General features: G+C 60.3%; 3 protein-coding genes across 5 annotated transcripts; 2 read left to right on the top strand and 1 right to left on the bottom strand.

Moving 5' to 3' along the window:
* Positions 1-140: 140 nt before the first annotated feature.
* CHLRE_09g415700v5 (uncharacterized protein) lies at positions 141-2,209 on the bottom strand. The gene is made up of 6 exons (XM_043066375.1): positions 2,075-2,209; positions 1,833-2,013; positions 1,577-1,758; positions 1,313-1,460; positions 856-1,024; positions 141-730 (listed from the first exon to the last, which is right to left on the bottom strand). Exons 1-6 carry the CDS (start codon positions 2,123-2,125, stop codon positions 529-531), a joined length of 933 nt encoding a protein of 310 aa, XP_042921671.1. The 5' UTR covers positions 2,126-2,209; the 3' UTR covers positions 141-528.
* A 91-nt stretch (positions 2,210-2,300) lies between these two features.
* CHLRE_09g415650v5 (uncharacterized protein) lies at positions 2,301-7,736 on the top strand. 2 transcript variants are annotated; one of them, XM_043066374.1, is made up of 11 exons: positions 2,301-2,566; positions 3,631-3,770; positions 3,843-3,919; positions 4,106-4,270; positions 4,365-4,548; positions 4,691-4,990; positions 5,103-5,433; positions 5,557-5,805; positions 5,936-6,047; positions 6,119-6,237; positions 6,380-7,736. In XM_043066374.1, exons 2-11 carry the CDS (start codon positions 3,687-3,689, stop codon positions 6,598-6,600), a joined length of 1,842 nt encoding a protein of 613 aa, XP_042921670.1. In that variant the 5' UTR covers positions 2,301-2,566; positions 3,631-3,686; the 3' UTR covers positions 6,601-7,736. The 2 variants fall into 2 exon arrangements, with proteins under 2 accessions (XP_042921670.1, XP_001696826.2); XM_001696774.2 differs by lacking the exon at positions 2,301-2,566 and having other exon boundaries at positions 3,551-3,770; positions 6,380-7,686.
* A 2,874-nt stretch (positions 7,737-10,610) lies between these two features.
* CHLRE_09g415600v5 (uncharacterized protein) lies at positions 10,611-15,546 on the top strand. 2 transcript variants are annotated; one of them, XM_043066372.1, is made up of 9 exons: positions 10,611-10,876; positions 10,965-11,143; positions 11,406-11,578; positions 11,720-11,833; positions 12,031-12,111; positions 12,298-12,385; positions 12,683-12,851; positions 12,954-13,224; positions 13,403-15,546. In XM_043066372.1, exons 1-9 carry the CDS (start codon positions 10,702-10,704, stop codon positions 13,482-13,484), a joined length of 1,332 nt encoding a protein of 443 aa, XP_042921668.1. In that variant the 5' UTR covers positions 10,611-10,701; the 3' UTR covers positions 13,485-15,546. The 2 variants fall into 2 exon arrangements, with proteins under 2 accessions (XP_042921668.1, XP_042921669.1); XM_043066373.1 differs by having other exon boundaries at positions 13,403-14,726.
* Positions 15,547-15,561: the final 15 nt, after the last annotated feature.

The raw sequence follows: 15,561 nt of genomic DNA, 5'->3' as shown, positions 1-15,561 counted from the left end.
CTTTATGAGTTCCCTTTAGCCCCGGGCTGCATGCGGTGATGCATATCGCTGGGACCCTAGGACGCCCCAGCAGACCATGCAAATCACCATGAAGCATAACATCAAACGCGCACACGCAAATGCTATGAAGGTGAGTCCGTGAGTGTCATGTGTTACACGGGGCCTTCCAGCCCCTGCATCGGTGCCCCAATTGAGAGGGCACGCAAGCCAAATAAAGGATACATGGGTAATCTACTTAAGTTTAGTTCGCGGGTCTCTCGCCCCATACCTCATTCACCAGCACGCCTACATACGGCAAGTGCGTGCAAGGCGATGCCTCCCCAAAGGCTGCTTGATGGAACCGCGCGTACGCCTTCCCCACCGTGGGCCAAACCAGTCAATATGCGCATTGCACTTTTATGTCATGTTAAGTCGTACTTCGCGGGCTGTTACGATGCGATGCATGGGCACTCCGCCCGCTCTCTGTCAGCAAACTTGTAATCTTCATGTTCACACGCTGCTCACTGACCCTAGCACACTCGTGTCCGCTCACAGCTCGTATTCGACCAGGCGGCTGTTGAGCAGCTGCAGTGGCCGCGTGTTGGTGGCGTATGTCTTGTTGTCGCCCACGAAGCGCATGAAGTCCAGGATCTGGCTGTCGGGCACCTTGATGGGCTGCATGAACACAAACCAGTCCACCCCCTCCGAACACGGGGGCGTGGTAAGCGAGCCAGGGTAGTGCACGAACGGCCTGCAAGCATGAACGGGAACAAGGATTTCAACATCTCTGAAGAGCACCATGACTTGCGCACAGCGGGTCCCGTGCGCAGTCATGTCAGAAACGCATGCCCAGCGTCGCCACACCCCGTGCCTCACCGTGTCCCGGCCTTGCTCTTCTTGGGCAGCAGCATGACGGGGTTGATGCCCTTGGGCGAGGGCTTCTTGGCCAGGGGCACCTCGGGCGCCACCTCCAGAGCAGTGGACAGCGCCGGGTTCTTGATCAGGCCGCCGGGCTCCAGCATAATGCCCAGCACAGCTAGGTTGCCTGTAGTATGGGGTGGGGATGGGTGGGGGGTTACATTCATGATTAGTTAAGGAAGTGGTAGACGGTAGACGGGGGGTGGGGGGGCGGGCAATGCGGTGCATCCGTCGGCGGAGGGTACGGGAACGTCTGAAACATCGAAGCACGTAACCGCTCGAGGCACATAACAAGTGCTTCTGACCTGGAGGTCATACTCCAAGTGCCGGTGCCCATGCTCGCATCAGGGACCCTCCTGGCACACCGAACGGCGTAGCCATCTCACACAAACGCCCATTACAGAGCACCACGTACCGGTGCTTTTATTCTTGTGCACCAGATGCGCCTCCATGGCGTAACGGCGGCCATCCATGGCGTGCTCCGAGGGCGCGTGGAAGTGGAACTGCAGCAGCTCCAGCTCCATGTTGCCAATGAACGCCAGGTTGCCAGCGGGGAAGTTCACCTGCGCAAGCATTCCGAGTCAGACATGCGTTGTGCGTACACCCACCACTAACAGCAGGCGTCCCGCGCATGCCGTCCTGAGGTTCCCCCACCCTACGAGCACCGCGCACGAACCACCTGCATGGTGCCGTGTCCCGTGTTCAGCACGTCGCACTTCTCGAAGCTGCCGTAGGCGAAATCGAATTCGCCCATCTCCGCGTCGACCTTCGGCGCCGATGTGTTCAACGGGATGTTGATGGGCGACTGGCGCTTGCCCGTCGCACACACACCCTTCCAGGTTGGCGGACCCGCAACTTCGCCTGCGTCCCAATTGTATCACAGTGAATCCCATTCATTCGCGTAATTATTAGCGCTCGTCGCGTGCAACACCCACCATAGTTCCAAGCTGCGGCCTTTGCCTCCCCAGGCTTGCACAGGGGGCAAGGGCAGCCAACGAAGGTTATGACCGACGCAGCAGCACCGGTCAGGAGCTGACGGCGATCAATGAGAGGGCGTGCGCTGCTGCTGGCGCTGGTCGAGGGCAGCGAATCCACGCCCGAACCATCCGCCCGAACCTGCGTGCAGAACCCATGTTGACCCATGGTGCGCAGCAAATTGGGGCTGAAATTCACTCACCCGGCAAGACACTCGCCGCGCCTGGCCGCGTTGTAGAACGGCTGAGCGCATCTTCTCTGGTCAAGAAGCCGCTTCTAGGGGCAGTGCCCACTGACAAGTGGGTCTACAAAAGATTATAATGAATACCAGTATGGGGGACTATTCACTGGAAGCAAAGTTTTGGGCCGCTCAGGGCACCCAAAGCGACTGGTCGCCGAGCACCATGCAAGTGCGTAGGAGGTTATCTGAAGTCCCGAGAGTTCTCCGCTGGCATCTCACATGTTAAATTGTTAACCTTTATCGCTCATTGTATTGTTAGCTTGAGGTCTGCGTTTCGTCCTTTTGTTGTGCAAAAGTATGGTCTCACGCTCGCAAAGGATATAACACTGTATAGAATGTGGTGTAATCATATAGTGCAGCCATGTATTGCAGCCATATGCCAACTGACCCACGGACCCGACAGGCTGCCCCCTACTGCAGAGCGTCCCCCTCGGGAGCTGTCGGGAGTGGGAGGTAGCGATGTCACTGGACTATCCCTCTCTCAAAAGGCAGAGGGACTGACGTTGCATGACGGATGTGGCTTTTAGGGTTTGACGTGGCGAGCGTGTTGGTGCGAACGGGTGCGGGCGCAGCAGTCTGCGGGCTTTGGCATCAGCCCAGCTTGGCTTTGGCATAAGCCGGATCAAGCCGGCTTCGCCAAGTCCGGCCGGCCCCTGTCCGGGCGCAAGCGGGTACACACAGGGGAGAATCACATATTATACAGTGCCCTCCACGCTGCTCCACGGGTGCGACATGCCCCCACGGACCACGGTGCTTGGGCCATCCGTGGCTCTCGCCAACGCCGCGTCCCCACATGCCGAAGTTGGAACATGCGCCTCGGTCGTCATTTCATCGTCTACTACATCACACAGCAGCGGTGATCCGATTCAGCCTGCTGCCCAGCCAACAGCAGTCAACAGCAGCCTTCACCGCAGCCAGCGCAGGCACCCGGGAGCCCGGGAAAGGGGGCTCCAAACACTACTTTGGCCCAGATCCAGGCTGGCTGGGCTCGGGCCGAGAGTTGCACGGGGTGGCATGCCGTCCTGGGAACTGCAAGCCCTTGTTCCGTTAAGCACGTCAATAATAAGCCCTACCAAGCACCGCAAACAAACGCACCGCATAGTGCCGATGAAGAAACAGTCAACTTAATACTTCTGCTGGCCATCGGCTGGAATGCCATGAAACCGCATGATGATGATGATGAAAAGTTGGGGGCTCGTCTTGGGTACAGCATCCGCGGCCTTTCCAGGTTCTCCTTGTCTCGGGCTTAGCGGGGCCCTCTCCCCGCCCCCCCCCGCAGTCCATGCGCCGCGCCCCACCCGCACGGAGCGGCCACACGGGACCGCCTTCGCCCAATGCGTTTGCGACCAACTTGGGGTCAGGTGGCGGGGTGTAAGGGGGCTTGGGTACGTGTGAGCATGCACTCTAACTCTAAGGCTTCTTCAACGACATACATCTCTTACTTTTAGCAGCTCCACACGCTTATACATTGCTTGTCTTGTAGTAAATGTTACTGCACAATATGCGACTCGCCCCAGCTTAGAAACGGAGATACATCATCTTACCGAGTGTTCACGTTGCCTCCACTTCAAGGATGTCACACGCAATACCTGCTGCCACGGGTGGCTTCGTGTATCGAGCGGGGCGTTCGCCACAGCGTGCGGTAGCAGCCCAGCCGGTAAGCTTTCGGCCACAAACATCTGCGTGGCCTTTAATGCAAATGGCTTTAGCTTTCATGATGATCGCGTAGGGGCCTGGCAGCTATGACCTGGCACGCGGCGGAGACGTCAATCCTGCGCCAGCCCCTTTTCACACGAGCACTGAGAGGCAAGGACCAAGGCTTCATGTATCATTGGTGGTTTTGGGAGATGGAGCTCCTTTTCAGGTCGAAGGCGACTCCAGCTTCGTGGGCTTAGTAACCGGCGTGTTAACGCCGCGCACAGCTCCACAGCCTTGGGGCGCCTGCCGCAGCCCATTTTTGCCGTCAACCACTCGCTATTTCATCCCTTACAGGGCTCTTGCATCCAATCAGACTACAGCAGCTATCACTCCTGGTCCCGGCGCCTACAGCGGACCTGGCAGCGGCATTGGCACGAGCGGCACAGTGGCGGGTTTCGTGAGCGGGGTGCCGCGGCTCCCCGCAGACTACGAGCTCAGAGCGAGGAAGGAGGTTCCAGGGTAAGTCAAGTCCTCAGCAGGGTACCTCAAATTAATGCAGGTCCTGGTGCGTATTCTAGAAACCGCTTCGTTGCCCTGAACTGCACCACGGCAGGCCCGGCGCATATGATGACGGCAATCAGTGGGTGAAGGGCACAAACCGCTACAAGCCGGAGGGTGGGAGCGGCATGGCCCGTGCGCTGCACTTACTACCGCGGCGGCCAACAGCGCCATCAGTGCCCGGTCGCGGCGAGAGCTATGGATACGAGGAGGCGCAGGATGGGTCGCTGGTGCTGCAGGTGGGTGCGGCATGTTACTGACACCTGGCAATTAGAGTGTGGGGGCCTGGGCAATGAGGGACTTGCAGCAGCAGCTTGTGGAATGCGTCGAAGATGGGCTTTGAGGCGTTGACTTTGTCATCGTTGTCATGTCATTGTGCAGCCGGCGCCGCTGCAACACACGGGCGTGGGGCGCGACATCGCTGGCCCTGGCACCTATGAGCTGGCTGGCCCCGGCCCCTTCTCGCGGCCCTCGGGCACCGCCTGGGCCACCAGCAAGAGCGGCCGCTCCACCAAGTTTGGCTCACCGGCTCCGGGGCCCGGCACCTACAACCTAGCCGACAGCGGGCCACGGCGGCGCGGCGCGGGCCTGCTGGTCGCCATTGGTGGCGTGGAGGTGGTGTTCGGCGGGACCACCGGCACCAGCAGCTTCGTCAGCAAGGCGCCCAGGCCACTGCAAAAGGTTGGTCCAGTTTCATTAGCATGCAGAGGCGTGGCGCCGGTGCGCATACAGAACAGCTTGTCGTTTCCCTTTGACAACTGGTCCCATCACCTTGTGCCTTGCCACCACACAGTCAGCCGAGGCCAGCCCGGGGCCAGGAGAGTACCACCCCCCGGTCGTCACAGCCGGCGACCCAGCTGGTGCGGGCCTGCGAGCTAGCGCTGCTGTGTTTGGCAGCAGCGCGGCGCGGGGGTCGTGGGAGATGGACCCCACGCAGGTGCGGTCCGCGCCCAGCTACTGGCGCACCCCGGGTCCGGGCTCGTACGACGACCCGCGTGCCGCCGGCCGGCGAGGAAGCCCCAACGGTGCCTCAGCCCTGGCGGCAGCAGCGGCTGCAGCGGCGGCGCCCTTCACAACTACAGCGCTGCGCTTCGGCTCAGTAGGCAGCGCCGCGCCCGGGCCAGGTGAGAAGGCTACCGCACCTGTTAAGGCAACCACTTGTTATGGACGTGGTGCATACCACGGAACGCACCATACGGTCTTGCTTGGCTTTGCTTATTGCCGACGCGCTTGGTTGCTATCTGCAGGCCAGTACCACCCGGACGCGGTAGCCTCGCTAGAGTATGACACTTTCAAGCGGGTGACGGGGTCGCGGCACGCCGGCGGCTTTGGCGGTTCCACTGGCCGCTTCTCCTACAATAGCGGAACCTCCTCGCCCAAGCGCATTGGCGTGCCGCCAGTGCTGGGCGCAGGGGAAGGCGGCGAGGGACTGGGCGATACGCCAGGGCCCGGCGCCTACTCCACGGACGCAAAACTGGGCGGTACCGGCCGTAGTGGTGAGTAGTGCTGGAGGCACTGTTATAGACTATGATTGGGCTTTACCTCAGCCAGCCAAAAGCGCTTTCACATCTTGGGCATCTAGCTTGTCCTTCTATAGACTCATCCCATGTCCATGTGTACCTGCAGTGGGCCGAGGCGGCACGTCCACCTTCGCGTCGCGGACGGGCCGCTTCCGCCCGGTCACGGCCCCACCGGCCGTGCCAGACCTGACCGACTTTGACGGGGCTGCAGCTGTCAAGTAAGTTACGGGTGCATGCATGACGTTCACTGGTACAATCTTAGCCGTTGCACTGTTTGTCCCGTGTGCAGGGGCGATCCCAGCCGCCTGGGCCCAGGCGCGTACAGCCCCGAGCGCCCCACGGGCCGGACACGCTATACGCAAGTGGGGGCCAAGTCGGTTCCGTTCGGGTCGGGGGCGAAGCGAGCAGGTGAGCACGCCGTGGTGTTCCCCTATCGTGCACAGATCCTTGGCACCGTGCCTTTTGCCTGTACATATCGTATGCTGCTCCAGCTGGTCCCACGGCCGCTTCCGGCACCCAATCACGCGCCTGCTCTCTCCCCCTCCCACAGCCATGGAGCTGCCCTCCAAGGAGACGCCTGGTCCGGGCCGCTACGGCGCCGCCGGCGACCCGCACAAGCCCGTGAGCGTGCCGCCGCCCAAGGCCGGCTTCGCCACCCAGTCCGACCGCTTTGGCCCGGGCGCGCCCAAGTATACGCCCGGGCCAGGCGCATACCTTGGGCCTGGCTCAGGCCCGGTGCGAAAGAGTTACAACGTGACGTACGGCGCGTGATGAGCTGCGTGATTTGGGTTACCATACTGACAGTATTCATCAAAATTGATGCGTTGAGTGCTGAGCGGAGGACTACCACAATGGCACCCCCCCCCCGCACGACGGACGCACGACGGATGGACGGACGGGGTATGTCTGAACGAAAAACAAGCAGCGCATACATCACAAACACCACGCAGATCCGCATCACAGTACCTATCACGCCCATGAAGCGGCGCCGGCGCGCAGGTTGAGGCCGGCCGGTATCTGGTTCGGGTCTTTGCTGGCGAGCATAGCACCGCACAGTATGTTGTAGGCCGCAGCAGTTAAGAGTGTTGTGTCTAGAGGATTTCCTGCGGTTTGGTCAATTGCTGGCTTTGCTTGTGCTTGGCAGCGGGACGTGGCTGGACGCATGGCGGGCCGCGCCTGTACGATCCGACCCCGGCTATGTCCGGGAGACGATGTCGACGCTTGCGGCCTCAGACTAGAGACGCGGCGAAACCGCATACCGCATCTTGTTCAAAACTGTGTCACTGACAAGGATGCGTTGAGTGGAAGCAGGGGTGCAGGCGGATGACTTGTTTGAGTTCTGGTCCTTGTGGTGCGACTCAGACGGTCTGAAGGTCAGTGCTGCCGTTGAGCGTGACTCTGTGCGGTGGATGTCAGCGGCCTCGCCGGACGAGTGTGATGCCAACGTAGAAACGGGGTAGGGCGTCTGTTAGCAGGATGCCTCCTAGCTTTGATGATGGCGGTATGAAGAATCGCTAAACATGCAACGGGAAGGCGCATTTCACGAGAACGTGTGTGTGTGTGGGGGGGGGGTTTGACTCTAAACCAATCCCGTAAGGAAACAGTCGCGCTGCAAGGAGAAACTGCAGCCGCATATGCAATGTACATCAACGTAGGTAGTCGGGCGGGCGTGGGCCGCGTAGCGGCAGGTGTGCGATGGGACAGTTGTTAGGCAGGTTGGTGAAGTCCCGCAGGGTGCAGCTGATTCCCAGATGGCAAACAATTTGCAACGGCAGGGCAGGAGGGCGGGCGTGGGCAGTGACACGCAGTGACGCAGTGTAGCGGCAGGTGGAAGGAGCAGTCCAGAGCAGCTCCGAAGTCATGTCAGCAGTGCGAGCCGCGCGCAGACCCCGTCGCCCATTTAGCGAAGTGTTTGCAATTTAGTTGCAAATTTACACTTACATACTCATCTGGGCTCGAACGAAGAAGCGCCAGGTAGAAGCGTCCAGCAGCCGGGCGCGACGGGCATGTGGGGGATGGCAAGGCGGCGAGCATGAGTGGAGGTCGCAGAAGTAGTGAAACAGGGCAGTACAATTGTGCACAGGCTATGTGATCCCGCGCGCGGCTCTATAAGCGAAGAAAAAGGAAGACAGGTGGCGAGGCGGCGGTGTTAAGGGCCAAGGGTGCATGGGCCCGGTGCGGAATGGGGCGGGGGCGGCATGGGTGTGGAGACGAAGCGGCACGGGCAGGAGGTCGGGGCGGGGTGAGTGCGAGCAGGGCGCGGGCCGCCGAACGGCTCCCTCGCTACCTTGCTGGCGAGGACGCGCACATGCATGAGTGCGCGCCCGTGGGGGGCTGTATGCGTTAACGCGCATGGGGGCAATGCGAAGGCGGGGTGGCCATGTTCAAAACCGGGCAGCGCCGTGGCGGTACCCTGTGTGTGTGGGGGGGGGGGCTCGGGGTTTGGTTGGCAGTGGGTGCAGGCGGTGCAATCTGAGCGGCCTGCCCGTGCAACAGCCAGCTGAATGTGGAGAAACGCCGAGCCAGACGTACACGAGACACCGTACATGCAATACACTCACACGCTTACAGAACAATTCCCTTGGGCGCTGCAGGCATTGTGTCCTTGAGCGTAGAACCTCGACGCCTGCATCCATGGTCGACACGAGGTTGTAGGTGCAGGGGTTCCCGCTGCACAGCTGTCACACACGGCACTGGCACACAGCACTGGCAACTGGACGGCATCCTGGAAGGACTTGTCGGCTTGCTCCCCGTTTGCGACGCGCGCCGCCAGGCTGCGCACGATGGGGCTGTTGGGGTTGACCTTGAGGATGTTGCGATTGGTCATGGCGTTCATCGTGGATGCGGACGCCTCGACTCATGGATCGCCCCTCCACACACCTCGCCTATCCCAAGTAATCCTCTGCCACCCGACGAAACCCGGGGAGGAATCCTGCACCACCTCCCTGGCAAGATGGAGCAAGCCCAGTTGAGCGGAGGACCAGACCCTGAGATGGCTGAACGCCAGAGCTGGGCACCAGATCCTGATTACCTACCGCCGCTCCGCCTGTGTACTTGCGGAGTTGGCCTTGAGCCGCGGGTGCGTCGTAGCCATCGCCGAGTAGGTGCCTTTGAGGAAGGCCATGGGCCTCCACAGCCGGCGTGCCAAGCAAACTATAACAATCCGGCTTCTATGGGGTCCGACATCAAACCGTGGCGAAGGAAGACAAAGTAATCGCAAGGATTGAAACATAGAGTTGCAGGCGCGTGGGTTAGATGGGACACTCACAGGCTCCTGGTGCTAGTCCTGAGCTGCGGCGTGGTGTGCTGGGTTCTTGACCCGCGTTACCGCGTAGTTGGCGCGGGTGGCTGTGCAGTGGTGCTGGTGCAGTTGTCGGCCTGTGGTGCCTGGTCGTGCCCTGTGTGCCGTGTAGCTGCTGCGTGTTGCAGATCTCCTGTGAGAGTGGTTACAAAGGAAGGGTTACAAATTTAAAGGAAGGAGAAACAGGGAAGGGTTACAGAAGAAAAGGAAGGAGAAACAGGGAGGAGGAAGGGGAAGTGTTACAAAGGGGAAGGCGCAGCACTGGTACGCAATGTGCCTGCCGGGCCGGGCCGTGCCTGCGGGTTCCTCGGGGGGTGCCTTTGTGCTTGTATTCCACTTTCCTGTGGTGTGGACTCGCATTTTGCGCTACTGACTGGTTTCCCCCTGTGCTGCCTGCTAGCTCCGGCAACCTCTTCTGGCACAGGGCTTGCATCTTCGGAGAGCGGCAAGAAGCGGGCCACAATGCAGGCTCTCGGGCGGGGCACTTCCAGGGGTGCATTCTCGCCGCGTGGGGCTGCATACGGTCCCCAAATCTCGCCAACTCTCCCTTCCCGCGGGGGTTTAATACTACGCATTTTTGGGCCCCTGGATGTAGGCGAGAACGTGGTGAGGGCCCTTCTCGCCTGCGGCGGCGGCCCACCCCTGGAAGATGCAAGCCCTGTTCTGGCATCGTGCGCATTCGTTGCCTTACAGCATCGTCGATTATTGGGGGCCGCCTGTCTGCCTTTTCGGTTGAGATGGGTTGGTGCTTCGTGCGGGTCCCAGGCTGCGGTTGCGTTTCAGTGGCTTTCGCCGTGACTGGTGTGCCTCTGCCTCTCTGGCCTTCGTATCCGCCTCCCTTCCGCTTTGTACTCTTCCTCTGGAAAGGCTCCACGGCCCTACGTCCGAGGGGGAGCTTGCATTTGCAGGCTACATGCGGGGGCTAGGCCGAGACAGCACAATTCTAACAATGAACTACAGAGGTGTGCTTGGTGTTGGATGGGGAGCGGAGGTTGGAGCGAGGCATGGACCGAAAGGCGAGGTGAAAGTGGGGCCGGAAGAGGGGAGGGCGGGTCGGAACTCGGAACTCCCTGTGCAATGGGGGCCGTGCCTGTAGGAGGGTGTGTCTTCAGACGTATCAAGGTGCATGCTTAGAAGGCAGTTTCCTCGTGTGCCTGCCTGCCTGCCTGCCTGCCTGAAAGATGCCCTGGCCTCGGCCCTGGCCGACAGCAGCGCACCATCGCAAAGCAACCAAAAGAGTGCAACATGGGAGTGGCGCGCGAACAGTATGTGAGTGCCAAACAAACAGACACGAAGGAGAAGAAGTGCCGGATTGAATGGGATGGTGATAGCTGACAAAGCGGAGGCGAGCAGGGCCGCCCCGGGGTAAAAGCAGAGGAAAGCAGGCCTGAACCGGAGGAAGCGTGTGCAATGGGGGCCGTGTAGGAGGGTTGTTCTTCAGAAGCATCATGTTGCGCGTTATCTTTGTATAGTTTTACAGCTTTAATTCGACATAGTAATATAAAACGCTTTTGGGGCTTGCGCGGCGCCTGTTCTCAGGCTTGCACTTTCTCTTTTCGCCGAAGCGAATGATGCAGCGCACGAGCCAGGCCTTTGCTAGTGGCTCCAACTTGCAGAAGAGAACAACGCGCGATGCAACAGTGGCCCAGGGCGTGCGTGGCAAGGCACAAGGCCTATCCACGCAGGTGGTCAGCAACCCGCGCTCGCTAGCTGCTGGCGCCAGCCTTGTGCCACGGCGCTCTACAGGTATGAGTATGGATGCTAGGGCAGCTATAAGCCTCGCGCCGAGCGAACTAACGGCCTCGGCTTGTGACCTGGAAATTGCTGCCCTCAGCCAACTGGGTCGCGGAGGTGAGCACCAGCGCGCAGCGGCTACTGGAAGCCCCTGCATCATACAGGCAAGGGGGGGCACAGGCGAATGCTGGCCCTAACGCGTTGATGGCCACCGACGGCAAGGCGAGCTCGCTGCGCAAGCTCGTTGTTGACGGGGTAGACGATTCGCCAAATGTCCAGGTGCGTATGGAGCCCCACGGCTGTGGAAATTGATGGATACTGAAGCGCGCCCTGAGTCTGCGCGGCAATTGCATGTTGCTGCTGTCCTTCACCAGTCGCGGCGCGCACAGCGCTCCTGGACGCGATTTGATGCAAATGCGCTGCATGTTATTGTTGCGGTGCTGCCGGACCCGCAGTAGTGCAAAACCCTAATGGGCGTTTTGCGGCCTCCCTGCACACTTGACTTTCCACCTTCGTCTTTTGTCTGCCGCGCCTCCCCCAGGTCCGCTTCTGCCTCAAGTACCGCACGTCGTATGGTCAATCAGTCAAGATTATTGGCTCGCATGCGAAGTTGGGCAACTGGGACATCAACAAGGCGCTGGTGCTCAGCTGGACGGACGGTGACCGCTGGGTGGCCACCATCGAGCTCCCCGCTGGCTCCGTCTACGAGTACAAGTGAGTCTCTTTGCGCCGGTTCGACACCATGGACGCCAGGCCGCACAGCGTTTCATCTCTGCCGCGCCTAGGACTCCGTCATGAAGCCGAAGCACTTGAGTTGATTGTGCGCGCACTGCTGTCCCCGTGTGCCCACGCCAGGTACGTGCTGGTGGACCACGACGGCCGCAGCGCACTGGCCTGGCAGGGCGGCAGCAACAGCGTGCTGGCCATTGGAGACCAGGACGAGCAGGGCGTGGAGGTGCAGGACAACTGGTGGGTGCTGAGCGGAAGGCGCTTGGTTAGAATGCAGGCTGCGCCAGGGGCAGGCGCGCGATGCGCGATGCGGATATGAGACAGCGGCGCGCCCACGAGGTCACACGGTGATGCACGGAATGCTGCAAGGTCTACGGGTTCTCCAAGGTTTGAAGCCGCCGTGCATAGCTCATGAAGCTCGTTTCATCTGTTTACAGGCACAACAACCCAGGGCAGGCGGCGGTCGTTGCAGGCGGCCAAACACTCACACGCGAGACCAAGCTGCAGGCATGGGCAGAGTGAGTGCACGCATGCGGCAGTATTGAAGTGAACGTGAGCACACGATGCATCCGCAACGTGTCCAGAACGGTACCGGCGTGTGCTTCAGCGTCTTTGCGTATGGGTTGGCCTATTGCGGGTCGTGGTTTAGTCTGGAAAAGTCCACGGCTGACCACATCCTACTAAACCCACATCCTGCCCCACAGGGAGATGAAGCAGTACCGGGCGCTGGCCCGCAGCGCGCAGTTTGAGCTGTCGCGGAAGGCGGAGGAGCTGCAGGCGTCCAAGGCGCAGGTGCGAACGGCGGGCGTGACAGGCTACAGGAGTGGCTAATGTGGCAGGAACCAAATTGGAAGCGTACGGCTAGCATTGGCATTGCTCACATGCACATTAGGATTGCACCACTTCCAGGGGTGCGGGTACCATTGAAGCGGTACGAATGGCCATCTGCGGCAGGCGTCTGACGCCCCCGCTTGGGCTGCTCCCCTGCACTGCCATGCACTGGCCCCACAACGAGGTTGGCTTGCGCCTCTCGCCTGTCACAAAATCCTGTTGCCGCTTTGTCGGTGGCGCATGCGTCCCGCGGCACAGGTAGCACGGCTCAAGATGGAGTTGAGTATGAGCCTGAAGGCGCGCGAGGAGCTGGAGAGCCGGCTGGCGGACCTGGAGGGCGAGAACCTGTCGCTGCGGGCGCAGGTGGCGCAGAGCCAGATCGCCATGAAAAGCACTCTGGAGGAGGCCATCAAGCTGCTTCAGCAGGGTGAGCGTGAAACAAGCCCTTTTCTTGTGATGTCCATCTAGACCGGGTTGGTTTCCATACGGCCTTGCATGTGCTTGAACCTGACGCCGGTGGTGCCCACAGAAATCGAGGAGGGCGAGGAGGAGCTGTACAGCACGGGGCTGGGCGATGAGGAGTTGGAGGCAGCAGCCAGCGGCAGCGGCAGCTCGGGCGCCAGCTCCTCCAGCAGCAACGGCAGTGGCTGGGGCTGGGGCCGCAGCAAGGAGGCGGAGACGGTGTACGCCGGCAGCAACGGCAGCAGCAGTAACGGGAGCGGCGGCAGCAACGGCGCGACATTTGAGCGGTTCGGCTTCCGACTCAGCGGCAACACCTTCGACCAGCCGCAGCAGACCGGGTGGGTAGGATTGGTGCCTGTGTACGTCAATGTATGTGTCGTGTCACCCCAGTCGTCGTATGTCGTCGTATGTCGTATGTCGTATGTACGGCACGCCGTACGCATGTGTGTCTTGGTAGAAGATACAAGGGGATGCTTACTGACTCTGGACGCCGCTATGGCGGTTTGCTCCTCGCAGGTCCGAATTTGGGCACAACAGCGGCAGTCGATCAAACAACAACGTGCTGGCGGACTGGCGGACACGCCTGGGCAGCCAATAGCGTGAGGGAGCAGGAGAGCGTGTGCGTGCTTTGCCGAGGGTATAATCTGATGTACGGTAATCTAATCTGAAACATGAGAGTGGCTGTGGTTGTGCATGCATGGCCAGGTAAGGTTGCCTATGGGCTTAAACACCTGCGTTGCGTCCGCGAGCAACGAATTTGCACTCTGGCGTGCCATATGGTAGACAGCGCTGTTCTTTGGGTCTGCGTTCTGTTTGTGAAGGTGAGTCGGATGTAATGTATAACCAGCACAACACGAAGACCGTTTGGGGGCATGCATGCACGCACAAATTACCTGTATGCTTGTTATTAGGGCTTGCAAGAGAGGGCACATCCAACGCGTTGTGGCGTGGAAGTCTGACGCCTAAGATCATGTTTGGTGAGGCAACTTGGACAGCTTTGGACAACTGTGAGGCAAGTGAGGACGCGCGACGTGCGAGTAAAGACGTGCGAGACATCTGGCCCCTCCCGTTTTACGCAACAGCGCCCCTTTCAGCGGTGTTAGCGGTGTCAGCCTCCCAGGGGTTTCAGACAGGGGCCCGCTGGTAGCGAAGTGTGACGGCAGCGCATCTTGGGGCTATGGGACATGATAATGAGATTGCATTGTTACAAGAGAGGACAACAGGGTCAGGTTGGCGCCTTTTAGGAGCATCATGTTGGGGTGGGGCTGTTTGGACACCTTTATGCCGCGGCATCTTAGTTGGCCCGCCGGCTCATCATTCGCATTCACTAGCAAACACTTCGGCATCATAGTTGCGAGGGGTGGCCTGGCGTGCCGGCCGCGCGATCTTGAATTGCCCACCGCCCGGCAGGTAACATCTGCAACCAGGGGTGCCCCTCGTGGGTGCCCCTGTCCGCAACGCAACTGTGCTCTCGGTAACCCCGCGCTCTTCCGCTGCCTGCTAGCTCCGACTGCAGCCTGCGTGGCGCAACCAGCGTTCGTTTCGGTTCTTCGCGTCAAAAGGGGGGCGGGTAGAAAGCTCAGGATCTCACCCCATGCTCAAAATTACAGAGCTTTCTAAGAGGATTACGCACGTACTTCTACTTTTGTCAGGGGTGGTTTGGTGAGGAAGTTCTGGGCCGCCAAGGTGGGGGGTCTGGAGGTTTAGTTCGTACCAGGGGAGGAACTGTTGCGGAACTACTGGACATGTCGGCATATGTGATATGTCCCCACGTTCGACACCTGCGCGCTGACGTGGCGGGCGTCTCAAGCGCTGGTGCACATGAACTCATACTTTAACAAGGCTGCCGATGCGCGCTGTCAATACAACAAATGGCTAAGAGTTGAACGCGGGGTGGGCTGGACCGAGGGGATTTCGATGGACAGGATCCCGTGTGTGACTGAAGTCTCAGAACAGGACCGCCCAGGGCTCCTATCTTAATGTCTCCAGACATTAATTGGCCATTTTGGCCGTTTCCTAGACATTGCTCCCGGGGGCTAATGTCTGGGGCGAGACTTTGTTGGCCCGGGTTTGGGGTGGGTTTTGTCTCAATTCCTATGGAGAAGCCCCCAAACCGCCATGTGCCCAGACAAAAGACAGCGGCCACCCGGCCGTTTTTGTCTGGAGCTAGACATTACCCCCAAAACAAGATACGACCCCTGGGACCGCCGATGGCACAGCGTGAGAACGCTCATCAAGAGGAATCAATTTGCATCCCTTTGGTACTTGGGGTTGAGGGGGGTTCAGTCGTGGGGTCCGGGGGATTTCGGTGCTGGGGGTTGGGCCGTGGGGTCGGGCACTATGATGCGCATCCCCACCCCCACCTGACACTCTGATGACCTACTTGGCACGGCCGACCCGCCTCCGTACCTTGGCTTCCCTGCCGCTCATGTTCCGGTGCTGACGCCCTAATCTTGGTTGCGGTGGGGGGGCGCCGCCCTTCAGTCCCCGGCGCGCAACCTTAGTCACCGGGGGTGACCCCGCCGCCCCAACCTCGGACCCCGGCGTTGGCAAGTTGGCAGGGCAGGCTGCCCGACGCATCTGTCCAACCAGAGGCTGCATCTTGTTGGATTTTCTACCTCCTGGGGTTTCAACTGCAATGAGGGTCTAAACCAGTGAAAGGCCTGCGAGGCCTG

This window comes from Chlamydomonas reinhardtii, chromosome 9, assembly GCF_000002595.2.
Source record: "Chlamydomonas reinhardtii strain CC-503 cw92 mt+ chromosome 9, whole genome shotgun sequence".
NCBI classification, from domain to species: Eukaryota; Viridiplantae; Chlorophyta; class Chlorophyceae; order Chlamydomonadales; family Chlamydomonadaceae; genus Chlamydomonas; species Chlamydomonas reinhardtii.
This window is presented reverse-complemented; position numbering and strand designations above follow the sequence as displayed.

Bases quoted from the DNA above. Each gene is read 5' to 3' on its own strand.
- CHLRE_09g415700v5 (XM_043066375.1), bottom strand. From the start codon at position 2,125: ATGCGCTCAGCCGTTCTACAACGCGGCCAGGCGCGGCGAGTGTCTTGC. The intron at 1,759-1,832 runs GTGGGTGTTGCA...ATTGGGACGCAG, and splicing joins GGCCGCAGCTTGGAACTATG to GCGAAGTTGCGGGTCCGCCA. The intron at 1,025-1,312 runs GTACGTGGTGCT...CCCATACTACAG, and splicing joins GCACAAGAATAAAAGCACCG to GCAACCTAGCTGTGCTGGGC.
- CHLRE_09g415650v5 (XM_043066374.1), top strand. From the start codon at position 3,687: ATGTCACACGCAATACCTGCTGCCACGGGTGGCTTCGTGTATCGAGCG. The intron at 3,771-3,842 runs GTAAGCTTTCGG...ATGATCGCGTAG, and splicing joins GTGCGGTAGCAGCCCAGCCG to GGGCCTGGCAGCTATGACCT. The intron at 5,806-5,935 runs GTGAGTAGTGCT...GTGTACCTGCAG, and splicing joins GGGCGGTACCGGCCGTAGTG to TGGGCCGAGGCGGCACGTCC.
- CHLRE_09g415600v5 (XM_043066372.1), top strand. From the start codon at position 10,702: ATGCAGCGCACGAGCCAGGCCTTTGCTAGTGGCTCCAACTTGCAGAAG. The intron at 11,144-11,405 runs GTGCGTATGGAG...CGCCTCCCCCAG, and splicing joins ACGATTCGCCAAATGTCCAG to GTCCGCTTCTGCCTCAAGTA. The intron at 13,225-13,402 runs GTGGGTAGGATT...TGCTCCTCGCAG, and splicing joins GACCAGCCGCAGCAGACCGG to GTCCGAATTTGGGCACAACA.